At 37.2% G+C, this 14,737-nt stretch overlaps 1 protein-coding gene across 5 annotated transcripts in view; it reads left to right on the top strand.

The window, feature by feature from the left end:
* LOC144659429 (matrix metalloproteinase-9-like) overlaps nucleotides 1–14,737 on the top strand; it is a 29,020-nt gene that overhangs the window by 6,397 nt on the left and 7,886 nt on the right. The window contains exons 2-8 of one of the 5 annotated variants that reach the window (XM_078519861.1): nucleotides 541–680; nucleotides 3,177–3,222; nucleotides 3,901–4,074; nucleotides 4,161–4,334; nucleotides 9,639–9,800; nucleotides 9,887–10,060; nucleotides 10,736–10,882. In XM_078519861.1, the coding sequence (XP_078375987.1) occupies nucleotides 564–680; nucleotides 3,177–3,222; nucleotides 3,901–4,074; nucleotides 4,161–4,334; nucleotides 9,639–9,800; nucleotides 9,887–10,060; nucleotides 10,736–10,882 (994 nt within the window). In that variant the 5' untranslated portion in view covers nucleotides 541–563. The remainder of the gene's footprint in view (nucleotides 1–540; nucleotides 681–3,176; nucleotides 3,223–3,900; nucleotides 4,075–4,160; nucleotides 4,335–9,638; nucleotides 9,801–9,886; nucleotides 10,061–10,735; nucleotides 10,883–14,737) is intronic. The other 4 variants (XM_078519863.1, XM_078519864.1, XM_078519862.1 and 1 more) reach the window with 4 other exon arrangements.

The raw sequence follows: 14,737 nt of genomic DNA, 5'->3' as shown, positions 1-14,737 counted from the left end.
TTAGCCAACCCCCTACCCGCTTCACAAGATTAATTGATTAATTCAATTTGATATTAATTAATTAATTCAATTAAAATGTTTACAGGAATCGAGTGAAGGAGGGAAGGAGTGAAGGAGGGAAGGAGTGAAATCGGGCCCACTCACCAAAACTCGGAATTTTCCGAGTTAAAAAACAATTGATCCACGCTTTAAGCTGTGCCCTTTTGAGTTATGGTTCACGCGGAAAGTTAAACATGGAGAACACTCAAGAAGCCATAGTTGCTATCGGCAACTCTTAATACGCTTCTTTCGTGCTCTCCAAACTTCCCGCGTGCACCATAACTCCATAACGCGAAAGCAAGAACCAGTTGTTATTTTGCACCTATACGCGAGCTATAAACCAAGGACTTTTTTGCCTCAACTTTCCGATATATAATACTTAAAAGAATAGAACGATAATTTGAGGATATACCTACGTTTATAGTGTTTTTCGAAATACAATGGTCACAACAAAAGCACGAGAAATTTTCTCCAACAACACATTTCCCCATTTCATTTCAGAGCGTGAAAAATTACAGCCAAAGATGATCTACGCATATGCCTTTGTGCTAGTTTGTCTGTGTATAACTCAGCCAGCTTGCTGTGCTGGATCCAAGCATCAGAAAGATTTGATAACCAAATCGGGAACACCAGGAAAGGAGGTAAGATACCGTATTTGTTCGATTAAGCGCCCACCTCGAATAAGCACTCACCCTGTAGGTAGGAAAAGTTGAGAGATATATATCAGGACTAATAATCAATTATGATATATCACGTTTTTTTCTATATGTTTCTTCTAAAGGATAGTGCTATTATCATGATATATCTTTGGTGATATAAGGGGTTGATTTTTTGATATTCCGCAATGGGGTTTTCTCTGATTATAAAGATATGTTATCATGATATTATCAGAGTACTTAAATAAGTAACTATTTCTCTTTTCTTTCTTTTTACAGTGATTTATCATGATATTATCAGAATATATAATTAAGTGGTTCTTCTTCTCCTCCCAGTGATAGAGTGATAAATCATGATATTATCAGAATATTTAATTAACTAACTTTATTTCTCCTCCCAGTGATATGGTGATAAATCATGATATTATCAGAATATTTAATTAAGTAGTATTTCTTCTTCTCCCAGTGATATAGTGATAAATCATGATATTATCAGAATATTTAATTAAGAAGTATTTCTTTTCCTCCCAATGATAGAGTGATTTATCATGATATTATCAGAATATTTAATTAAGTAGTATTTCTTTTCCTCTCAATGATAGAGTGATTTATCATGATATTATCATAATATTTAATTAGCTAACTTTACTTCTCCTCCCAGTGATATAGTGATTTATCATGATATTATCAGAATATTTAATGAAGTAGTATTTCTTCTCCTCCCAGTGATAGAGTGATAAATCATGATATTATCAGAATATTTAATTAAGAAGTATTTCTTCTCTCCCAGTGATATAGTGATATCGAATATAGAAATTTAATAAGTAGTATCTTTTCCTCTCTGTGGTGATTTATCATGATATTATCATAATATTTAATTACTACTTTACTTCTCCTCCCAGTGATATAGTGATTTATCATGATATTATCAGAATATTTAATGAAGTAGTATTTCTTCTCCTCACAGTGATAGAATGATAAATCATGATATTATCAGAATATTTAATTAACTAACTTTATTTCTCCTCCCAGTGATATAGTGATAAATCATGATATTATCAGAATATTTAATTAAGTAGTATTTCTTCCACTCCCAGTGATAGAGTGATAAATCATGATATTATTAGAATATTTAATTAACTAACTTTTCTTCTCCTCTCAGTGATAAAATGATAAATCATGATTTAATCAGAATACTGCACTTACCCTAAACCCTAACCCTAACCTAACCTAAGCTAACCTAACCCTATTCCTAACCATAACCTAAACTAACCCTAACCCTAACCCTAACCTAACCTAACCTAACCTAACCTAGCCTAACCCTAACCCTAACCTAACCCTAACCCTAACCCTTACTCAAACGCTAACCCTGAATAACATTGCCTCTGAACTCTAACCCTAATTTTAAACGATAACTTACATTAACCCCAGACAATCCCAATACGTAAATCTTACCCGCATCTTACTAAATACGTATTTGAAAGTTGCAAGAAAAATGACGCAGTACAAACTAAATATTTTCTGGTTTGTGAATGACAGCCATTAAAATTCCAAAGAGTGAGTTAAAAAAAGCCAAAATCGGGTGTTACGAAAGTTAATCTTGCCGTGTCTAAAAGGAGTAAATAGCAATGTGATTATGTAGTTTTGTGGACAATTTTGATATTATCACGATATATCATAATATCATTGTGTCTGTTATTGCTTGAGTGAGATTTGAAAATCATAGTGATACATGATATGATTCTAACTTGATAGTGATACCTTGATAATGATAATTTAAAAATTTGATAACAAAAAGTATTCTAGCAACTATCATGTAAATACGATATGATAATGATATTTTTGATATTTAAAAAACGGAAAAATATTTTTTGATATTATCATGTAGTTATCACCAAAATATCACTGAGATATCAAAATATCAGTTATTAAACTAATGATATTCTATCATGATATTTTGATAAACCGCAATCCTGCACCGGAAAAGTTCATAAGCGCCCAGCCTCGAATAAGCGCCCACTCCCCACCCCCCTTCAAAAAATACTGAAGTGCACAAGGGGAGTACTTTGATTATTATTGAAATTGAGATTGAAATTGACTAATTACTACTAAGAGGCTTCCCCGAAGACCGAGTTTTCTTAGTATTTTAAAGACACTTTCAATGAACAGTTAAAATTTTGCTTTGGTACATCTTCACGTTTTATTATTATTCATTGTTTTGTTGTAAAATAAACTAACTACTTGCGAGAAATGGCGAAAATTTAATAAGCGCCCAGCCTCGAATAAGCGCCCACTCTCAAGGTCAAAAAATTTAATAAGCGCCCAGGGCGCTTAATCGAATAAATACGGTAAGGGTAATGTGGTAACCAAGGTTACGTATACCTCCGTGTGACCTGTTCTGCCTGAGCTCAACGTCCTTGCAATCTACTTTCTTGCAGCTTACAGATAAGAAATAATTGATTTACATATTGGTTCTCGTAGATCTCGATTGACAGCGCTGCAGTTGTTGACGAATTTGACAGTAATGGTGAGTATGTACCAACGGGATTATGGTTCTTGCTCGCTCTTTTATGTTATTGCTTAGTTGTTGTTGTTTGGGTTTTTACAACCATTTTTCCTCGTCCAACATCTAAAATGGTGGATAAAGACCATGGCATCGGTTGTTTAAAGGAATGGAGCTGGATAATGCTATATGCACTAAATAAATTGATAAGTCTTGACAAAAACAGTTGTGGCATCTCATTAAGGTTTTTCTCCACTTGTATGAGGTTACGAGCGATAACTGGACTGGACTGGATCGACTGGACTGACTTGGCAGTCAACTTGTACACCACCGGTAAAATGCATTATTTCGTTCTCAATGTACCAGGTTGAAACAGTTCATTTTAAAAGGAGGAGTATTTGTCGAAATGCATGGCATAACCTCAAAAAGAATCCAAATACTTACCTCACGCAATTGTTTCTGGTAGCAGTGTCCAGTCCAGGTCATTTTGATAACAATTTTCCAGATTAATAGTTTTGTCTTCAAAACAGGCTTTCCTCAGCTCTAATGTATCACGCTTGCATGTTTTGTTTTCTCTTTCCCCTCTCACTCTGACAATAGTTCTTTCGAACTCTAATCTCCTTCGAACTAAACAAAAAAACCTATGGATTTCTCCTAAAAACAACAAAAAAGAAACAACGTTATTTGCTTTTCTATTGACAGCATGCAGTGTGAAGACAGTGGATGGACAATCGCCTGGCCAGTGCTGTCATTTTCCATTTCTGTATAAAGGGGTTGAACAAACATCATGTGTGAAAGGCGTTACTACCAACAGAAAGTGGTGTGGAGTAACTTATAACTATGACAAAGAAAAGAAGTGGGGATGGTGTCCATCAGGTATGTGCGTTTAATACTAAGGTTCCAAGGGGACACTCGGGATTTGAAGTGATGTGGATACAACGTAATTTACTTTCTATTGACAGAGTGCAGTGTGAAGACAGTGGATGGACAATCGCCTGGCCAGTGCTGTCATTTTCCTTTTCTGTATAAAGGGGTTGAACAAACATCATGTGTGAAAGGCGTTACTACCAACAGAAAGTGGTGCGGTGTTACTTATAACTATGACAAAGAAAAGCAGTGGGGATGGTGTCCGTCAGGTATGTACATTTAATACTGAGGGGCCCATGGGGACACTCGGGATTTGAAGTGATGTGGATACAACGTAGTTTACCGTATCAAGAAATGGTCTATTGTTGTGTTTCAACTTTTTGGATTAAGCACTAAACAATAGTCCCTTTGTTCTTGGTTGCGCTAAGGGACTTTGGTCGAAGCTAACCGGAAAAGCTCGTGACTAATCGGAAGATTGTCGGTATGACAATTTAGCTACACTGGGGGAGTAGGTAGCGTCAAATTTGTACTCGTCAGGACAGGTTTCCGCGCCTGAAACTAACCAACGCTATGAACAACAACAACAACAACAACTTATCTGTCTATATATATATATATATATAGACCCGACCAAACCTACGTAGGCTTGACTGAAAACTCCTTTAAGACCAGATTTGCAAACCACAAAGCTTCTTTCTCCACCCCGAGCAAAAAATACAGTACTGAACTCAGCAAACACATCTGGCAGTTGAAGAGCACTAAAACTGATTTCACGATATCATGGAGGATTTTGAAACAAGCTACACCGTATAACTCCGCTTCCAACCGCTGCAACCTATGCCTTTGGGAAAAATATTTTATTATCTGCAGACCCGTTTTAGGTACTCTGTACAAACGAAATGAATTAGTTACCTCCTGTAGACACGCAAACAGATTCCTTCTTAAAAATGTCAAAGTTGAAGAATATTATTCTACATGACACGAGCGTGGGACAAAGAAAAAATCTGAGTCCCCGACGGGAATCGAACCCATGGCCTCCCAGAATACCGGTTGGGCGCTCTAACCAACTGAGCTACGTGAGACTCGCTGTGAGCTGGGCCATTTACTAGGTTGATATGTGACACGCGTCCTGCATACTGCTAGGATCAGCAATGTGGAATTCAACAAATTTGTAGTAAATAATAAAGATGGTAGATTTTAAGCTCGGTGATAAATAGTGAAGAATATTATTCTACATGACACGAGCGTGGGACAAAGAAAAAATAGCAGTATGCAGGACCTAGCAGTATGCAGGACGCGTGTCACATATCAACCTAGTAAATGGCCCAGCTCACAGCGAGTCTCTCGTAGCTCATTTCGTTAGAGCGCCCAACCGGTATTCTGGGAGGCCATGGGTTCGATTCCCGTCGGGGACTCAGATTTTTTCTTTGTCCCACGCTCGTGTCATGTAGAATAATATTCTTCACTATTTATCACCGAGCTTAAAATCTACCATCTTTATTATTTACTAATGTCAAAGCTGTCACGCGATAACAACTGTTTATTTTACCGCGTATTGTCACGCATTATATATATATTTTTTAGAGCTTCTATTGTATTATTTCAAACCAAAAAACCGTTGTAATTTTATACCTTTCCACTCATACCGCGTCTCTTTGTCTTATATATCAGCGTTATGTAGAAATTTTGCAGTTGGCTAATTTATCTGATGAGTGCTGCACACGTTGCAGTACGAAACTATATAGTAACAAGAAGATTGAGAAGCTTGAGAAGCTTAAAATCGGGCGCTTAATCACTGGAAAAACAGTCACTTAAACCTATTCAGGCCGGGGGGGGGGGGTTGAGCCCCGCGCTGACTTTGGACGCTTATAACTTTTTCAAGATTCAACCAAACGGTGCCAAACTTTGCGCCTTTATCTAAAATTTATCTCGCAATAATCTGGTAGGATTAGTTATTGTTTCAGTAACTTGTAACCATGGTAACGTCATTTTGACAGGCTTGTTTTCCCAAATTTGAATTTTTCGTGTTTCTATTTAATAATGAAAATCTGGAATGTTTTCAAGATTGCATTATTACTTAATGACATAATGGTCTCAATTTATAAAAATATATTTCGCACAATACAAATGAACGATTGAGTTAGACGTCTAGATAATATAAATTTGTAACACTTAGCAAAGTCCAGCCTTTTCGCAATACTTAATAAAGGCGGGGTTTTTACCTGAAGACCAATTTTTCCAACGCTTTAGGTGGCTGACGCATTTCAGTATTTTCCAGCCCTTATACTTTAATGGAACAGTATACAACTCCTAACTCCTATTGTCAAGAAAATGATCACAACTTATTGACCAATGATTAGGTAAGTTTGTTTCATACCATTACTGTAATAGCAACTGGTGAAGAATAGTAGTACTGACCCAAAGTATAAGGGCTGGAAAACACTGAAAACCATTTCAGCCGCGTTTCAAGGAATCCAAAAAAGCTTTACTTATCCCATATATATTTGTTTTGCAGTATTTTGTTAATTTTTGGACGATTTTGGGGGATGTCTGGGAGGCGATAGTTTTTCTCAAAGGATTACTAAAATTTAGACAAATATGAAATATTGGAGATTTAATGTCATTTTAAAATTTTAATTTGAAGTTAAAAATTGGTGGACGGACACCAAACAGTCTCCTGACAACCCGAAGTGCTCTTGCGAGGGGGTCAACTGTTTGGAGGTGTTTCCATTCTTTTCTTCAATCCCTTCTTTAAATCTCTTAAAGTTCCATTCAAATTCAGGTAGAACCCCACCTTAAGTTTTGTTCTTGTGAGAAAATAACAGAAGTCAAAGGTTGCGTAATATAACCAAGCATGGATTTTAATTCTCCCTCCCTTTCCATCTCCTTAGCCTTTCACCCCCACCTGTCCCTCCCTTTCTACTCTCATTCAATTTAATGTTTGTTTACATTTCCTAACCAATTCAGTATCGTACTAATCTGTGCCGAGCAATCAGATAATAACAGAAATTTACCTTAATTTTGATCTCCCATACCAAGACCTTAGAGTATAAACCGCTAATAAAACAAAACACACTTGATAATAATTCTCTGAGGTTATACACCTTGCAGTATTAACGTACTAACGAACTTGATAACAAACCCCATGTCGTACTAAGGAATTTTACTGATCAACATAGAAAATAAGTTCACAATGGTTTCTTCCCAAAACGTTTTTTACTGTACAGAGGGTCTGTATATTGACCTGTGAACTTGTATACCGTATTGAAAAATTCAGAACGAACCGACTTCTGCCCGCTACCATGATATCATGTTGAAAAATTAGCTCGTTCGAAACCGTAGCAAAATCGTTAGAGACAGACAAGATACAGCCGTTTACTGGCAGTCTTTGAAAATCCTGAATTTCGTCAAAATGAGCCAAAAATATGGTTCTTATCTTTTTATTCAATTCTATGAACTGCTTTTATGCAGTACTGTCCACAAAGATTTCAATTTCCTCAAAGTTTTGGGACAAATGGATACAAAATATTTCGTGCAGAATGTAATTTGATTAAGCGAATGTTTTCACGTCTATAAATACTTCAAGCAGTGAATGAAAAACCGTTTTGTTTTCATCGATGAGAACCACTTTCAAATAGTTAATGCATAAAAAATAACAATCAGATCAGAATACAATAATTATTAATGTAAGGTCTGACGCTATTATGTCTCGGCAGAGATACTTCTTTTTTGCAAGTTCAAATGTATGCAAATTTCGTGTGAAATGTAATTCGATTCCATTGTCTTGTTTACAAACTCTTTCTTAAGAAAGTTGTATTTTCGTGAATAAAACCCATTGGCCTGTTTTGTTTTCCTGCTCATGTTTGTCTGTGATTTTTAAAAAACATGTGGTCTTTTTTTTCGGAACATAAAGTTGTACAAAAATTCCTATTTTGAACACAGATGTCACTTCCGGAATTTCTCATCTAAAATTCAATTGGTATTTAATTATAATTATTCGAAGTTTTCATTTTCAGGTCATCTTTTCATTCGATAGCTTTACTGATCTCGTAAAAAATTCCATTCAAGTTCACACCAATACTCTACATTGCCAATGTTTTGCTGACGTCTTGAGAAGTGTCTTACTAACGTCACTAGTCAAATCTAAAATATATCCAAACCAAGTTGTGCAAACATTCTACTCTTTGTGACAGGCGACTTTGACGCCCAACTGTGCGGAAATGAAAATCGACATACTTCTTGCTAAATATATAAAAAAATAGTTTTAAAGTGGAGTCCGCCTCAAAAAAATTGTACCGCCAGATCACACTGCTATTTGTAGAAACCAGCAAAGCGTCTAGTTTCAAAGCTTCCCACAAAAACATTGCGTGACATGAATGACGTTACCCCTTTTATTTACAAAAATAGCTTCAACTTGTCAAAGCAACTACAGTTTCACAATGGTGATTATTAGTACTTTACCCCTTAAGCTTTTTTCTCTGTCCTCCCGCCGAAGCAAAGAAGAGAACCAGATTGTAGATTAGCCCAAAAGTAGACCTACAACGATTTTACTGTCAAAACTGAAATGAACCCGATTGGCCCAGGCTATCCCCGTCATTTTTAGCCGACAGGAGACTATCGTCTAGGACGACCAAAGGGTAAACTATAAATCGGCCACGCCCGATTAATAAATATGCCAAGTCAAATCCAGGGTTGATCAGACTGTCTTCAAATATATAATTATCTATGTAAAAATGTATAATATAATAATAGGCACCTAAAAAGAGTTAAAAATATTAAAACCTAAAATATTTACCTAGTAATCGTTTAAAAGTTAAAAGATCGTTAGCGTCCCTTACAAATGGTGGTATAGAGTTCCAGATCCTGGCGGCGATGAATGAAAAGGACTTATGCCGCCATAACTTATTAAACCACGCATAACTTATTTTTCATACTTATAAAGACGCGAACCAACGCTTCAAAATGAGACCTTATTAAACTTGTTATTCATACTTATGAAGACGCGAACCCACGCTTTGAACTCAAAATCTTGTTAAAATTTTATTCACACTCGTGAAGAAACAAACCGACGCTTAGAACTCGAAACCCTGCTGGAAACTTTTAGTCGCACTTGCGAAGACGCGAACCCACCCTTTGAACTAAAACTCTTGTTAAGATTTTATTCACACTTGTGAAGAAACAAACCGACGCTTAGAACTCGAAACCCTGCTGGAAACTTTTAGTCGCACTTGCAAAGACCCGAACTCGCGCTTTCAACTCAAACTCTTGTTAAGATTTTATTCATACTTGTGAAGAAACAAACCGACGCTAGAACTCGAAACCCTGCTGGAAACTTTTAGTCGCACTTGCGAAGACGCGAACACACGCTTTAAACTAAAACTCTTGTTAAGATTTTATTCACACTTGTGAAGAAACAAACCGACGCTTAGAACTCGAAACCCTGCTGGAAACTTTTAGTCGCACTTGCGAAGACCCGAACTCGCGCTTTCAACTCAAACTCTTGTTACGATTTTATTCACACTTGTGAAGAAACGAACCGACCCTTAGAACTCGAAACCTATTTCTATTGACAGAGTGCAGTGCGAAGACAGTGGATGGACAGTGCTGCCATTTTCCATTTCTGTATAAAGGGGTTGAACAAACCTCGTGTGTGAAAGGCGTTACTACCAACAGAAAGTGGTGTGGAGTTACTTATAACTATGACAAAGAAAAGAAGTGGGGATGGTGTCCATCAGGTATGTACATTTAATACTAAGGTTCCAAGGGGACACTCGGGATTTGAAGTGATGTGGATACAACATAATTTACTTTCTATTGACAGAGTGCAGTGTGAAGACAGTGGATGGACAATCGCCTGGCCAGTGCTGTCATTTTCCTTTTCTGTATAAAGGGGTTGAACAAACATCATGTGTGAAAGGCGTTACTACCAACAGAAAGTGGTGTGGAGTTACTTATAACTATGACAAAGAAAAGCAGTGGGGATGGTGTCCATCAGGCATGTGCATTAACTCGGTGGAGCAGCTAGACGCGCGGATGTAAAACATTGAATCTTTATACTCGTAAACAATTGCAAGCCACGAACCTCAATCCCCAGAAGAAGCTTCCTCATTACTGGCTAACACATGCAAGTTCCAAGCCAATCGCCGATCGTGCCTGGTGTTTGCTAGTCCTGTGAGCATTATAAAATCTTAAAATGCTCTCATTATAAAACCTGCCAAATCTCTTAATTCGACACTTCAAAACATTTTTACAAAATATTGTCCAGCATTTTTTTAAGCAAACGTCTTTAACATGAATTTCAGAGTACTTAGGTGGACCAGTAGTGGATGTTGCAAGTCATGCTTTATTTAACAATTTGACTACGAGACCGAGTTTTCTATGAACAAATAGTCAACGAGGCGCAGCTGAGTTGACTATCGCTCATAAAAAACATGGGCGAGTAGTCTAATTGTTTTAGTAGAAACTCTAAAGGATTACAGTCCAAAACCTACAATATTGTGCACTTTGAAGACAAAAATCAAGAACATTTACCGCTTAAAGAGCTACTCGCGCGCGACTGTTTTCTATCGGCGAATAGAAAACAGTGGGAGAACCAATCAGATTCGCGGATTTCCAATAGAACACAGCTGAGTTCCTACTAAATATAATTTAATTTACTTTCTATCGCAAGAGTGCAGTGTAAAGACAGTGGAAGGCGAATGCTGCAAGTTTCCATTTCTGTGGCAAGGAAAAAACGAAACCTCATGTGTGCCAGGAATTGTTACACCCAGATTGTGGTGTCTTACTGACGCAGAAAAGTTTGGATGGTGTGCGTCAGGTTTGTGTATTTAATACTGCGAGGTAACATAACGTGTTAAGTATTAAAAAGTATCCTGCAGGAGGGATAAAAATCCCATTTTCCCAGCTCAAAATGATCAGCTTATTGTTTCACAAATTTTCAAAATCCCAGTCTCAGTACTATTGTTTTTCCGTTTGTGATTTCCATTCCAAGGACCAAATCCCTGTCCGAGTGACCCAAAATTTCATTTACCCGAACAAAATATGCCTAAACCCTAGTTCCTATTTTATTCCTTCAAGCCCCTCATTAAAGTTACAGTCAGTCAGGATGAAAAATTAACACGACTCAGGCCCCTCCCATACTAATCCAGAAAAATTTGAAAGCCATCCTTTTTTCTCCGAATTGGCCAACCGTTCACACTAATCCGGACAAATGGTCCATCGACAATGGAACTTTTCGTAAACGTTTTTCAAAGTGTATTAATTGAAAACGCCGGCTTTGTGTATTTGTGTGGACGGAAAACATTTGCCATGTTTTATTGAAAGACACGTGATTATGAGTGACGTAACACATATATCATGACATCTCCCCTCTAAGCAAATACATGTATGAGGAGTAGTAAACATGCTATTAAAATATCAACATTGTCCACAGTTTATTGTCCAAGACCTTGTCAAAAGTCATTTTAAAGCAAGTGTTCTCAGCTGATAACAACAACTCAGCAACTGTGTAGCAACATGTAATATACAAAAACTAATAGTATATAAAGTCATCTTGTCTTGGTGCTCGAATAGTACGGCCATATCTTGTTCTGAGTACTTCAGGTGTCTTGATGATGGTTCTGTCACTTCCTCTACTCTGCGTGATCCCTCTGTCACCTTTCGGACTTGTGACTTCGGGTGTCTTGATGATGTCTCTCCTGTTTCGTCTGTAGAAAGTTCCATTGCTGTTTACAATTACTGATCGAGGGGTGTGAGCAAGTTTTGTAACCGTGGCAGGTTTCCAGCCATTCTTTGTTTTCATTTGAACAGTGTCACCAGTTGTGACAGGAGGTAGTGACTTTGCTCCTCTGTCAAAGTACAGCTTCTGTGATTTCTGTTGAGCTAAGAGCTGGGACTTAGCATCGGTTGGGATTCTTGCATTCAGCAACTGTGTAGCAGTTGGAAGCTCCTCCCAGTGCCATTGTACCTCTTGCTTGAGTAAGACTCTTAGCGGCTCAGTTAAGGCGCTCATGTTTGGGATGAACTTGCTTAGGTAAGTTACATGCCTAGCAGGCGCTCCACATCCTTCTTGTTTTGCGGGGATGGCAAGTTAAGCATTGCCTCAATCTTTGATTCATCAGGTTTGATTCCATCTTTGGTAATCTTGTCACCAATGTACACAACTTCTGGCATCTTGATTTCACACTTTTGTTTCTTCAGCTTAACACCTTTCTCGCGGGCTCTCTCAAGCACATTTCTGAGTGCTTTGTCGTGGCACTCTTCATCTTTGCCCCATACAAGAAGATCATCATAGATAACTTCTGCTCCTTCAATTCTTTCAAAGGCAAACTGCATTTTCTTCTGAAATACTTCATTCGAGGAATTCAGGCCAAATGGTAAGCGATTAAACTTGAAACGTCCAAATGGTGTGTTAAAGGTTGTGAGAAGGGAACTAGGGTGGTCTCGCTTAACATGCCAGAAGCCATCTTTGGCATCTAATTTGCTGGGTAACCGGTTGTTTCGCCTACGAGTTGTTTCGCTAACGACCAGTTCGCTAACGAGTTAGGTCGATTCGCCTACGTCTGAAGTCGTTTCGCTAACGAGCCGTAGGTCGTTTCGCTAACGTATTATGAAGATTCATATTTTATAATATGTACTAATAGACTAATAGAACATAACAATAACAAATCAATCCGCATTAAAGACCCGTTAAGTTTGACGATGACAACAAATTCAGCGACGTAAACACGACAGTTTAAAACATACCGTAGTTAAATGTGTCTTCATGTTTGTCCGAAAAAGGGCTGGAAAGTCAAGTCCCAGTCCTCCGCGCAACATAGAAGACTGATCAACATTGTAGACAAGTATACGTGATAAAAAGTTTATTTTACCCAGCTTTTCTTCAACAATCGACCAATTCGTGTCGGCTAACTGAACATATGCAAACTACAAAGACTTAAAGTTTAGTGAAGTTTTGTAAGCAAAGCGACATCACAGTATGATCATCAGCGTCTTCATAATTGAATAAAAGTTTGGCGAGGTTTTGTAATCGAAGCTAAGCGTCTTCACAATCGATTGAATGTTTAGCGAGGTTTTGTAACCAAAGCGACTCTATAACTGATTAAAGGTTTGGCGAGGTTTTCGAATAAAAGCTAAGCGTCTTCATATAAATCGATTAAAAGTTTAGCGAGGTTTTGTAAATGATGCGTTTTCATTGAAAGGTTTAGTGAGTATTTAATCGAGCGCGCGCAATAAGAGTTGATTGCGTTTATTTTTTTCGATTGACAGACCTCTTGTATGTGTTGTTGATATTAGGTTTCGTCGAAGCGAACAAGTTTAATGTTAACATAAAGTAAAGTTTGCCACGCAGCATAATTTTATTTTATTTTGTTCAAAAGTAAGTTGTTTACAGTTTGAGTTTCTTAACAATACCAGTTAATCAGTAGCGCGCGCAAGGTTTGCGTGATTTTTTTTTCAGCTTTGTTATCGATTTTTCTATTGTTTATACCTGTGACTTTCTGGACAAAGAAAGCTAATTAGTGCCTCGCGCTTGAAAAGTGTGATATTTTCTTTTTGTTTTTACATTTTTACATTACATTTACTGATTGTAAACAGGAGTAAGGCTTCGAGAAAAATGTGTTTAGGACGTAGGCTTCAAGAGAAAAATATTTGTAAATAGTTTCATTTGTAATAAAATGTAGTTACTTTGTGATTACTTTGTTGTTTTCATTTACTAGCGTTAATCTTGAACAAAAAAACAAACTAGAATCGCTTCTGAAAATCGGGTGAAAAGTAGAAATACTAATTTGAATTTACAATGCACAATTTGCCTTCTGGGAAACAAAATGGCGGCTTTAAGGTCGCGGGGGACACCTTAGGCTCATCATTATGCATTTATTTAAAACGTATGCACGAAGTGCAACGACTGACATCGACAACTTTACGAGATATTTATGACTGGAAAAAAATATGAGCGCGTGCGCGTGATTTGATGTGTTCGCGTGTAGCACGGATTGTGAACAAAATGTTTACTCAAAATTGACGTATGGATCTTAAAAAATTCTCCTTTTTCCTTGAATTCTAAAACAAAGAACAGTGTTAGAACTCTAAAGGAATTTTAACCAATTTACAGCAACACTTAGCTTTATGAATTTATATAGATTGTAGGAGGAGTAATCACAATAATATTCATAAACAATCGTGTCTTTTTTGAAACCGGCATTGTTCTCACAATTAAAGCATGGAATAAAATTATTAATATTACCATAATTACATCTCTCCTTTGGAAATCGTGTTTTGGTCGGGACACCTTCGGAAATCTCAAAGTTTGGACTTTTCCGACAATTTTGTGGCAGAGAATTCAGCGCGGATACAGAACTTCATGACCTGCCACTGCAGAGAGTTAAACTAGGAATACTGTAGTGTGTCATAACAGAAGCGGAATTTTAAAAGAGCGCTTTTAAAAAGAGGTAGAAGGCATTTAATTCAAATTTTCGCATTTAAACCATCATAGCTTCCTGGCAAACTTAAAATTAAAAAATCCGCTTCTGTTATGACACACTAGAGATATTGACTGATCAGTTTTTGCCAAGATCACAATGTGCTGTCTCATAGTCGATCCGTAAACTCTGCCACCAAATCATGTATCTCGTAATTTGTCACTTACGAGACTATATCACCGCCGTTAAGTACA

This window comes from Oculina patagonica, chromosome 7 (assembly GCF_052425735.1).
Source record: "Oculina patagonica isolate OP01 chromosome 7, crgOcupat, whole genome shotgun sequence".
Taxonomy (NCBI): domain Eukaryota; kingdom Metazoa; phylum Cnidaria; class Anthozoa; order Scleractinia; family Oculinidae; genus Oculina; species Oculina patagonica.
Note: the sequence above shows the minus strand (reverse complement) of the source record. Positions and strands in the feature narration are given on the sequence as shown.